The sequence below is a fragment of the Monodelphis domestica genome, chromosome 8 (genome assembly GCF_027887165.1).
Source record: "Monodelphis domestica isolate mMonDom1 chromosome 8, mMonDom1.pri, whole genome shotgun sequence".
NCBI lineage: Eukaryota > Metazoa > Chordata > Mammalia > Didelphimorphia > Didelphidae > Monodelphis > Monodelphis domestica.
The window spans coordinates 33,989,065-34,001,810 of NC_077234.1; the positions used below are offsets into that span (position 1 = coordinate 33,989,065).

A 12,746-nucleotide genomic window follows, 5' to 3' on the forward strand; every position below is an offset into this window, starting at 1 on the left:
CATAAACTGATGTGAGTGATATGAGCAAAACTAGAAGAATAACTAACTATAATGACAAATATGGGTGGCTAGGTGGCACAGTGGATAGAGTGTCAGGCCTGGAGTCAGGAAAACGCTTCTTCCCCAGTTCAAATCTAGCCTCAGACACTTACTAACTAGGTGACTCCAGGCAAGTAACTTAACCCTGCTTTCCTCAGTTTCTTCAACTGTAAAATGAGCTGGAAAAAGTAATCTGAAACTCTAGTACCTTTGCCAAGAAAACCTCAAATGGGGCCAGGAAGACCTGAGTTCAAATCTAGCCTCAGACACTTACTAGCTATGTGACTATGGGCAAATCAATTAACCCTAGTTGCCTCAATTTCTTCATCTGTAAAATCATCTAGAGAAGGAAGTGGCAAACCATCCCAGTACCTCTGCCAAAACAAAAACAAGGAGTTGAAAAGTGCTAAACAACAAATGACAAACAACTTTGAAAGACTTAAGAACTAAGACAACTGCAACACCAGTCACACAATTCCAAAGGACCAGTGATGAATCATGCTGCTTACTGCCTGACAGAGAGGTGATGAACTCAAGGTGTAGGTGCCATCAAGTATCATGGCCATTGCTATTGAGGGAATTTATTGTGCTCTACTATGCATATTTGTTACAGTAATTTGGTTTTTTCTTTTTCTTCTTTTGATTGGGAAGGAGGGGCTGAAGGGTGAGAAAATAAAAGCTTGTCCTTTCAAATCATGATAAACTATCATCTCCAACCACTGAAATTGAATATCAATATTAATGATAATAGTGATATTTGTAATGATTTATATAAAAGTAGTCTATTTCTCATTCATGTTTATTCACTGGGAGGCAGTGAAGGGGCAGGGACAATTGGAAGATTATTAGCTATGAAATCAAAGGAGCAAGATTCAAATCCTGCTTGCGAGGTTTATTACGTGCATCATGAGCCAATTGTGTAATTTCTCAGGCCTGTTTCCTCATCTGCAAAATAAAAGGGTTGGACTGGATGGCATTTGAGATCCCTCCTAGAGCTATAATCATTTTCTCTATTTTCCCCTACTCATTTTCTTCTAAACCTTCTTCTTCTCCCTTTACTGATACCTTTCTAGTATTTTTAAACACTTACCTTCTGCCTTAGTATCAATTCTACGACAGAAGAGTAGAAAGGGCTAGACCATCAAGAATAAGTGACTTGCCCAGGGTCACACAGCTAGGAAGTGTCAGGCTACATTTGAATCCAGGACTTGTCTCCAGACTTAAAATTCTAAACACTGTGCTACCTAGTTGCCCCTATTGGTACTTGATACCTTTCTATGATCTCTTAGTCTCTGTCTGTCTATCTCTGTCTCTGTCGGTCTCTCTCCCTCTCTCTGTCTCTGTCTTTGTCTCTCTCTGTCTGTTTCTCTCCCTCCCTCTCTCTCTGACTCTGACTGTCTGTCTCTCTCTGTCTCTTGTCTCTCTATCTCTTTGTCTGTCCTTGTCTGTCTCTGTCTCTGTCTTCATCTTCTTCTCCCTCCTTCCTTCCCTCCTTCTCTCCCTCTTCCTCTTCCTCTTCCTCTCCCTCCCTCTCCCTCCCTCCCTCCCTCCCTCCCTCTCTCTCTCTCTCTCTCTCTCTCTCTCTCTCTCTCTCTCTCTCTCTCTCTCTCTCTCTCTCTCTCTCTCTCTCTCTCTCTCTCTCTCTCTCTCTCTCTCTCTCTCTCTCTCTCTCTCTCTCTCTCTCTCTCTCTCTGCAGTCTAATATTCCTTCTCTCTCTGGTCACCAAAAAGAAAGAAAGAAGGAAGGAAAGAAAAGGAAAGAAAGAAAGACATTTCAATTACTGAGGACATTCCATGCTCTCCCGTCCCAATCTCCCATGCTAAGGAAGGTGGGAGTGCTGTGCCAAGTCTCCTTGCTGCCATCCACAAGGCGGCCTTTCCACGTCTCCTAGCTGCATTCCCGTTGCACCCTCCTCCCTGAGAGGTCTTTCTCAGAGTTCTGGGTAAACAAAGTGAAATCAGGCTGAAGGCAAACCTCACAAAAATACCAGGCCACAGCAAGCAGGCAGCATTCTCCAGCTTGGGAAGAGAAGAGAAGGCAGCCGGCCTGCCAGAGTAGTTAAAGGAAACTGGAAACTGATCATCCAAGAGTTTCAACTCTCCTCCGAGCGAGCGAAGCCAGCAGAGAAGGAATCAGCCTTTCTCAGCTTTTCTCTATTCAATTAATCCCATGGCATCAAGTGTGAAATGAGGGCCTCCTCCATTGAAAAGATGGACTGTAAAAGAATTGAGGGATCATCCCCCGCCCCAACAACAGCACTACAAGCACCCTTCATCATACTTGGGTTTAGGGATTGTTTTATTTATACTGGCCAGACCTAGAGGGTCCCTTGGAACCTTTCTGATTGCAGAATGAGAGGCCAGGAACCACTCACGACTACAGATGGTTCAGCTTTTATCCATGGGATCTTTATAGGATGGCCATGCCAAGATTGAATTTTCAGGCTCAGCTACATGAGGAGGTTTAAAAAAAAATAAACTTCTTCAAATTCTTGAAATCCAAAATTCAAAATGAAACGTGCCAGGAAAATAAAAAAATCTAGGTCTCCAAACAATAAATCTGCCAGACCTGGAAAGAGTCGGTCTACAAAAGCAGCAAGCCACAAAACCAGCTTGGTCAACGTCCTGGATTTCCTTTTTCCTTAAAATTGTTGATACAATGCGTAGCGCCACGTCGATGTATCCAGCCGAGGCCCTAGTGGTGCCATTTTTAGAAGCTGCTCACACTCTAAATCTTGTTCCAGGCACGACTCTTCCTGGGGTCCTCTTTCAACCACAGAACATTCCACGGCTCCTGATTTGTGCGTCGGGAAGAAATGGTCTCAAGCCTGACTGACCACAGAGCTTCATACCTGGTACTCAGACCAAGCAAGGACCTGGCAGGCTCTCTCAGGGACTCTCCCTCGCTCAGTTCTGAGGCATCCTTTCACTTTCTTGTTCTGCGATCTCTATCCAGCACTATTCCATCCCGTCCTTCTTCCTGCTGACATGGAATACATGAATGCTCCTTCTACAAGCAGAATATCACTGAGGCAAAAACAATAAAGTCACCATCTTGAATTGATTCTTGTGGCAGATCTTGGTAATTTGAGGGTAGCCAGATGGCACAGTGGATAGAATATCAGGTTTGGAGTCAGGAAAACCAGAGTTCAAATCCAGCCTTAGCATTTACTAGGTGTGTGACCCTGGGCATGTCATTTAACCCTGATTGCCTCAGTTTCCTCATCGATCAAATGAGTTAGATAGAGCAGGAAATGGCAAACCACTCCAGTATCTTTTGCCAAGAGTATCCAGAAAGGAATCATGAAGAGGCAGACAAGACTAAAATGACTGAACAGCAACAACCCACAGAGGCTACAGAATTTCTTAGAGAACAAAATGGAGAAAATAAATATCCTATTGCTGGTTCTTGGTTTTATGTCCTATGACAAATTTACCTTCACTAGGAGAAAGAGTAGGGAGTTAATCAACATAAAACAAGATGGTAATATGGAAGGAATGGGGTACTGGAAGTTAGGGAGATCTGTGTTTATGAGTTCACATCCTTTCTCTTTACTAGGTACGCAACCATAACCTCTGAGCCTCACTTTTTTTGTCTGTAAAATGGGGCAAATAATATCCACTACACCTACCTCACTGGTTTGTTGTGAGGGTCATTTCATCGTAGACTTCTAGGTAGGAGGAGACCTTAGGGGACATCCAATCTAATCCTCTAATTATATAGGAGAGAAACTGAGGACCAGACACTGCAGATCAAATGAAATTATATGTATAAAATGTGTATAAAATGTGTATATGTATAAAATATGTATAAAAAAATAAATAAAAATATTTGACAAACCTAAAAAGATACAAAAAAGGCCACATGACATGAAGGATGATGTGATTGTTGTTCAGTTTGGGTCTGACTCTATGTAACCCCATGGACTTTGTCCATGAGACTTTCTTGGCAAAGATACTAGAGTGATTTGACATTTCCTTCTCTAGTGTGTCCCCATTTTACAGATGAGAAACTGAGGCAAATACAGGTTGAATGATTTTCCCAAGATCACACAGCCAAATATGAAGATCTTCCTGACTCCAGGCCCAGTGCTCTATCCATTGCACTATCTAGCTGCCTCTGACATAATGGATAGGAGTCTTCAAGTCCTACCTCTGACCCAAACGGACTGTGTGACCTAGGATAAGTCACTGAATGCCTCAGTGCCTCAGGCAACTCAATCTTTCAATCCACAAGCATGTATAAAGTTCTTACTATGTCAGACACTGGTCCAGCTGCTGGAGATACTAGGAATTCTACAACAGATGATGAGTCTCTGCTCTTCACCAATGGAAGGTTTTTCCCCAGGGAGTTCCCTATGTTGATGAAATTATATATCTCCCAAAAAAGTATTCTACGAATGTCCATGATTGTTATACAAAAAAGGTTAGAAAAATGCGATATCCCACTTAGTTGTCATAAAGGTGGCAAACATTGTATGCGGAGGTGACTTTCTTGGTTCTATAATCTGTACAAGTCAGAGGGCTGTGCTAAATGACCCTGACTTTGCTTTCATATCTCATAAAAATATCAGTTAACATTTATGTGGGGCTTTAAGATAGGTAAAGTTCTTTACATGTATTGTCTCTTTATATTTGAGCCTCACAACAATTCTGGGAGGTTGGACTTCTTATTGCCATTTTGTAGATGAGAAAACTGAAGCTGAGCAAAGTTAGGTGACTTGTTCAGGGTCACAGCTAGTCTGAGGCAAGATTTGAAAGCTGGTCTTCCTGATTCCATGTCCGGCACCACATGTACTATGTCCCCTCACTGGCTTTTGTCTGTGACCATAGGATCATGGTAAATAAGGAAGGGTCTCTCTGTTCCTGTAAGAACTCAGCCTTTATTACAACAATTCTTTTATTTCACTCATTCTCGCCATGGAGTCCTTAAATCCAGAATACTTATTTGGACGAGGGATGGGGAACCAATAAGTTACTTTGCCATTTGTAGCCCTTTCTTGCTCATGATAGGCCCATCATGCCATGCATGAGCTGAATGGAATTTTTTCTAGTCATGATGGTTTTTCTCTTTTTCTTCTTCTTCCAGGTGGTTACCGTTGGTGTTCTTGTCCTGCGGGCTCATAGAGAGCAGATGCAAAGATCTCTGGTAAATTTATAGCTGTTTACTATGAAGGTGGGGGAGTTGGGAATCAGAATTAAAGCCCCAGGAGAGACTTGGGAATTTCAAATGGAGGTCCAATCACCTCTCTCTTTAAAGATGTGGAAACTGAGGTCCAAAAAGATTAATAGCATTCCCATGACTACCCAGGTAATAAGTAGGAAAGGAAAGATACAAACTTGAGTTCTCTGACCCCTTACCCTATGCTAAACCTTCTAGATTCCCTCTGATGGCATAATCTGGCATTTTAAAAAATCATCCAGCTAAAAATACATTTTCAGTCTTCAAGGGAAATAATTGAATCCTCTGGCAAACTGAGGGCTAAATCAGAAAAGTTGATTTTGACCATTGATTCTGAAAATCTTAAATGACTCAGTCTACTTTTATTCTTCTTTCAAATATAAGTAGAATGCTAAAGAAAACAAAGTCATAGGACCATATGAGCTGGCATTTACAAAGACAGGATATAGAAACTCCCCCAGTGGGGACATGTGGATAATGGCGACCATGAATTTCTCCTTTGTAGTATATTTATACCACAGAGGAGAATGACTATTCCTGAGGTCATCATTTTAAGCTTAATGAATGTCCACTCATGGGATCATAGATTGGAGGTCATCTATTGTAATCTCATTTTGCAGATGAGAAAACTAGGGATCAGAGAAATTAAGCAACTGCCCCAAGATCAGCTAGGTGGCATAGTGGGCCTGCAGTCAAGAAGACCTGAGTTCAAACCTAGCTTTAGACACACACTAGCTATGTGACTGGAAAAGTCACTTAACTTCTGTTTGCCTCCATTTGTTCAACTGGAAAATTGGAATAATAACAGTTCCTACTTCCCAAAGTTATTGTAAAGACTGAGAAATATTTGCAAAGAGTCAGAAGAATGCCTGGCACATAATATTGCTCAGTCATTTCAGTCATAACTGACTGTTCATGATCCCATTTGAGGTTTTATTACCAAAGATACTGGAGTGGTTTGTCATTGCCTTCTCCAGATCATTTTACAAATGAGGAAATTGAGGTAAGCAGGGTAGAATGATTTGCACAGAGTCAACCAGCTAGTAAGTGTCTGAGGTAAGATTTGAACTCTGGAAGATGAGTCTTCCTGAAACTGGAGCTATCCAGAAGTGGAATGGGCTGCCTTGGGAATGGATTCTCCCTCTCTCAAGGTCCTCTATGCAGCAATGCTGCATAGAGGCAGCAAGGAAAGTCCCATGGATGAGGCTGTGTCTGAGCTGGGCTTTTTTAATGCTAGGCAGATGTTCATAGGTATAGGACATTTTAAAGGCCACGTATGCAAAGGCATGGAAGTGGTAAAGTACAATTTGGAGGGGAGTACGAAAAAGGCTGGGAAAGAGAATGTGCTTCTTGCCCTGTCATGCCCAAGAGGAGGGGAGAAGCTAAGATCTTTTGTTCTATGTTAGTAGGAAGATATGGACAAGTGCTGTGAAAAATAACAATTCCTTTGTCTCCTTTTCAGTGGGAAGCTAGTTTCACCTTTGCCACCCTGAGTCTCATCGGATGCTCACTTCAAATGGTGATCGCCATACAATCTGCTCTTCTGGGCCCATATTGTTACTATTCTTTCTCAGGGATCTCTGGAACCAATTATCTGGGTTATGCGGTGATGTTTCCTTTTCCTTATGTGAGATACCCATCAGTCTGTGTAGATCCACCTTACTATGAAGAATATCACCTGATTCTACAAGTTCTCGACCTAGCTTCTGGCTTGGCCATGCTGTGCATGTCTCTGCTTGTGCTGGTCAAACTTTCCTCGAGGCTCATCCAGTTTGGAGACATAAACGTAAGTCCTAAGAAACAATGAACCCATTTGGAATAAGGAAGTGATAAACACACTCTTCTTTGCCCAACCTACTCTGATCCCAACTCCATTTCCATGTTCAGTTCTCAGCACCCCAGTCAGGGAAGACATGGATGAGTTGGATGATGTCCAGAAGAAGGCAAACACAGTGGTGAAGGACCTCAAGTTTATGCTACATCAATCAGTGACTCCAGAATTTATTAAGATCCCATTTTATGCCAAGCATTGGGGATACAAAGACCAAAAAAATGTAGACCCTGCCTTCAGGGAGCATATGCTCTATTGGGAAAACTAGAATATATGTATATAAGTATATATAAACATACACAAAATAAATATAAAATAACTTATTGAGAGAGGAAGGCATTAAGATACTTTGAGGGAATTGGGAATGCTGCCTGGAGAAGAGAAAACTCAGAGAAACATTAAAACTTCAGGTATTGGGGGCAGCTGGGTAGCTCAGTAGATTGAGAGCCAGGTCTAGAGAAGGGAGATCCTAGGTTCAAATCTGGCCTCAGACCCTTCCCAGCTGTGTGACCCTGAGCAAGTCACTTGACCCCCATTGCCTAGTCCTTACCACTCTTCTGCCTTGGAGCCAATACACAGTATTGACTCCAAGACAGAAGGTAAGGGTTAAAAAAAAAAAGAACTTGAGGTATTAGAAGAGAAAGAGGGATTCAACTTGTTCTCCATGGCTCTGTAGGGAAGAATAAAGAAAAATCTGGAAGTCACAAAGAGATAAATTTAAGTTTGATATCAGGAAAAAAACAAAACACCTTCCTTGAAATTTGTTGTTGTTCACTTGTTTTAGTCATGTTTGACTCTTTGAGACCACATTTGGGATTTTCTTGGCAAAGATACGAGAGTGGTTTAGTATTTCCATTTCCATCTTTTTACAGATGAGGAAGTCGAGATAAAGAGGGTTAAGTTATTTACCCAGGGTCCCACAGCTCGTAGGTGTCTGAAGCCAGATTTGAACTCAGGAAGGTGAATCTTCCTAAAATTAGGGCAATTTAAAAGTGGAATGGGCTGCTTTGGGAATGGGTTGCCCCTTACTCAAGGTCCTCCATACAAGCACACCATGGTCCAGTAAATGAATCTTCATGATACATTCATCTGATCCCATTATTCTCCTGTCCAAAATCCTTCCCTGGTCTCCCCAAGTCAAGATGACCACATTTGATTACACTTAGTGGGGATACTTTTCAGAGTGTGATTGCCCAATTTAGACCCTGAGGTTCCTTCCAGAGTTTCAATTCCAATGAATGCCCACCATGACTAGTCCACAAACCTCATGATATATGTTAACACGATGGCTAAAGGTACAGCCATAAGTATAGTGAACCACCTCATGACTCAATTACTGATCATGTCCAAACCCTCTGGTCTCAGGACTTAACCAATGAAAGGAAATCCAAAACTCTGTAAAAGCTAGAAGGATAGGTGGGCTGGCTGCCACTGGATTACTCCAGAAGCTTGGCTTTCCTAATGGAAATATTGCTAACATTAGTCAAATGCAGACATCTTCATTCAGATCCTCCCCCTTGGAGCTCAGGAGAGTGTAAACAGCATATGCTTTTTGGCTGGAGAGTAAAAGAAACCATCCCAGACTTTTCTCTCCATAGATGATGAAGATGACGAAAGGCGCTCAGCCGCCAACATACCCCACAAACCATCGAGTTAATTCAACCAACCTTCCCTGAGCTCCTATGATATGTGGCATGTTTAGGGTGGTGGGGAGGTGGTCACAGTAGGGGAATTTGTGTATTCCCACTTCAAACAAGTTTTGTGATGGAAGGAGGTATGAAAGGAACAGGAAGAGTGCCTCCCCCTTTTCATTCCCACTACCTCCTTCCTCATCCTGTGACTCATATCCCTTCCCTGATGGCTTCTCGCTCCTCTATTCAGTGGAAAGAAGGGGTAGCAGGAGGCTAAAAGAAAACAATTTCAGAAGTCATGGTGACATTTATGTATTTCAAAAGGCATCTCTGTTGTGTGATGATGAAATTTAAGTATAAGAAAATCCAAGATACCCCAAGAACTAGAACTTAATCCCCCCTTGCTTTAGACTACAAGCTCCCTGAAGGTAGAAACTATTTTACTTTTATACTTGTATATCTAGCACTGAGCACAAAGAATGACACATAGTAGGTGCTTAATATCACTTGCTAATAGGTGATTCTTCTTCCCATCCTTCAGTCCTGGCACTAAGGAAATTCAAGGTTATGCTCCTTGAGAAGACTGATGCAATGAATCCATCCTGGCTTGTCCTCTCTTTCCTCATGTGAGGTTATTCCCTTTGGGAGACTGCAGCTCAAAGCTCTCTTCTCTAACCCTCTTGTCCATCCTCCCTGCCCCACCATGCACATTTCCCTATACAATACATGATTTCATTTGATTTTCCCAATAGCTCTTTCAAGCAGATAGGGTAATTGTACAGGGCAGCATCAGAAAAGGGTTAGAGAGCCTTGGGCTTGAGCTAGCATTTCCTTTATGGGAATACCATGACATTGAGGATGTGGTAGGAGGGGGACTTGGCGGAGAAGTAAGGTTCTGCTAGAGAGATTTTCTTATTCAGGTCTGTAGGGAGGTGGGGGCCCATGCTTGTTCATGAAATCCCAGAATCCAATCTTTGGAAGAGACCTCTGCAACTAACCCATGCTTAACAAAAAATCCCCTCTAAAACACCTGAGGCACGTGAGCTTGTGCTTGAAGATCTAAGGTGAGGGAGAACCCAACCCATGGCCTCCTGAGATAGCCCTTCTAGACTTTTATTAGGAAGTTTCTTGTTATATAACATTAAGCCTAAATCTATAGCCTACATTCCATTCATTGTTCTGGATTCTATCTCCTGGGGCCAAACAGAGCAAGGCTAGTGGATCTAAGGCTTGCCAGCCACTCACACACTTGATTGTGACCCCAACTCACCCACCAACCAAAGCTTTCTCGGTCTTCTCTAAGCCTGACTATCTTGAAGTCCTTCAAACAACATTCAGTTGGCCCAACAAGCAAAAATCCACGAGGAGCCCTCCTAGGAAGGGGAAAGTTCACTTGGGGTGCAGGAGCCAGAATAAAAAAGCGGACTCTGGCAAATTCATTTTAAGCAATTATTTGTGCCAACCAAGTGCTAAATTCATTTGTTTCTTATGCCACTGAGAGAGTGTTGCACCTCTGGCAAAGCTCTGATTATCTAATCCTAGTTATGGTTCTTGTAGTCAAAAGCCACTTCAGATACTGGAAAGCTGGAAGGAGTCTAGGAGGTCATCAAGTTCAACCTCATAATTTTATAGACGAGGAACTGAGACCCAGAGAGCAGAGGTCCCTTGCCACTCACCGCTCCGATTGTAAATGGAAAAGCTGGGATCCAAGCCCATATTCTCTGATTCCTGATCTAGAACTCTACAGTCCCATGCTGCTTCTTTGGAGCGGAAAGAGATCTCAGAGGCCATCTAGTCTAATCCGTTCATTTGACTGATGAGGAAACTGACAACTAGAGTCAAGTGATTTGACTAGGGGGTATCAGAGGTAGGATCTGAACTCAGGTTCTTTGATTCCAGAGTCAGAGTCATGATCTATCCCTGATGAGAGGTGAAGATATGAAGAAAAATGAAAAAAGGTAGAAAAGGGAGGACAAATATTTCTGGAGGTAGGTTCTACTAGCAAGGAACATTGCACAAAATGTAAGATTCTTTCACTGTATTGATTGGTTTTGCTTAATTCACTTTCCCAACTTTTGTTCTATGTAATGGATGATTGTAATAATGGATAGTTGCCTGGGAGCTCCTACCTACCTACTTCTGGGAGCTAGGAGGGCAAGGGATAGAAAAAAAAGATATCAATAAGAAATATTTTTAAGAAAAGAAAGGGAGAAATAGGGAAGAAGGAAGTCAAAATTTAGCCATCACAGTTCTTCCTTGGGGATAGCTTTAAGGCGTCCTGTCACTACAGGAGTGGGTGAGAACTGGGTTCAGGGTGCTTCTCAGGCCGGTATCTCTGTTGATGCTGTCTGGGAGAATGCTGGGAAAGCATCCCAGCTTTGTAGAAATGATGCTTTCTCCTAGCTCAGGTTCCTTTAAGAACAAATGAAGGACGATTGGCATGGCCCTGCTTTGGGTGAGAAGATTCTAGTGTCTCTTAGCAAGTAGGATGCCCTCAGCGTACATGCATTTTTAGGATGAGACAGCCCAGAATAATCCATGATGGCAGTGCATCATGTTACATTAGCAAGGGCGAGTTGCTGATAGAAATGAATTATGACATTTTGTGCTAATAAAGATGGCAAGGTCTGGAGCCCAGGGGGAGTGGGCAGATTCGAAGCACATTCAGAGTCAGGATCCAAAAAGATTTTGACAGGGTAGAACACTGGACTAGACCAAAGACGATCAAACTGAAGAGGGATGAATGCAAAGTCTTATACCTGGGTTCAAACAATCAGCTTCACAAGTAGGAAATGGAGGGAGAAAATAAACGTTGACTGATCACCTACTCTAGTCCAGACACTATGCTAATTGTTTTTCATTATCTTATTTGATTCTCGCAATAACCTTGGGATTTAGGTGCTATGATTATCTCTATTTTCACAGTTAAGGAAATTGAGGCAAACAGAAGTTAAGTGACTTGTTCAAGGGCACACAACTAATAAGTGTATAAGGCAGTATTTGAACTCAGGACTTCCTGACACCAGGCTCAGTACTCTATCCACTATTCTACTAACTTAACTCCAAAGTAAGCACAAAACAGAAGTGGGGGAAGAGGGGAAAAAATTACTAGAGAGCAGTACAGTTGCAAAAGAATTGGGATTTGTCAAGAGCTGCCGGTTCAAAAGGAGTCATCAGCATGAACTATCAGGTAAGAAAGAGAACGAAAGCATTAAGAGAGGAGTAACATTAAGAGTAGCATTAAGAGAGGAGTCTGACTGGATCTAGAATCTGGATCTAGAATAATGGCACCAGTTGTGGGAGCCAACGTTTAGAACAGTCACTGATTAGTCGAAAGCATCCAAAGCTGGGTGACAGAATGGAGCTTGAGCTGGTGCAATCTGAGGACTTGGTTGAAGGAGAGGAGACTTGGAGCCCAGAGAAGGATAAGATTAGAGGAAACTGCTTAGCTCTCTTTGAAAAGCTCTCAGAAGGGACAGGGCTTGGACTTTTTCTGCTTGACTCCAGAGGACAGATCTGGGAGCAAAAGATAGAGGTCTTAAGATCATAAGATCTAGATGCAGAGCTAGAATGGTCCACCGAGGTCATCCCATTCAACCCTATTCTTTGGAAATCAAGCAAAGACTGAGTGAACGCTTGTTACATTATGGTACACATAGAGGGGGTTCTTAATTCGGTCTAGGCTGGGCTAGAGATCCTTTCCTCCGAGATTCTGTGATTCTTTATCCTACAAATAATTCACTTGGAGTTCACTCATTCTTTCATTTATTCATGGACCTTTTGTTTGGTACCTACTGCATGCAAAGCTCTGAACTTACATTCTTGGCCTCCATTATTCCCATTGCTTTTGGTCTTGGCACAGGCAAATCAATGTGCATATGTCCGTTTTGCTTTCTCCCTCTTACTCAAACTTCAGAAAATATGGCATTTCCTCAAAAGACAGCCTGGGTTCCTTGGAAAAGTTCAGAACCTGCCCTAAATCTGAATGCATTCAACCCCCCACATATAACCCAGTTCTGTTCTATTCCCAGCCCGCGCCAGGGATGGCTTAAATGAGTACAGC

General features: G+C 42.4%; 1 protein-coding gene across 2 annotated transcripts in view; it reads left to right on the forward strand.

Moving 5' to 3' along the window:
• Positions 1–12,746, forward strand: part of TMEM212 (transmembrane protein 212) — a 37,437-nt gene that overhangs the window by 6,467 nt on the left and 18,224 nt on the right. The window contains exons 2-3 of one of the 2 annotated variants that reach the window (XM_007502220.3): positions 5,129–5,188; positions 6,684–7,007. In XM_007502220.3, the coding sequence (XP_007502282.2) occupies positions 5,129–5,188; positions 6,684–7,007 (384 nt within the window). Of the gene's footprint in view, positions 1–5,128; positions 5,189–6,683; positions 7,041–12,746 lie in introns of those variants that run through there. The other variant, XM_056807223.1, reaches the window with a different exon arrangement.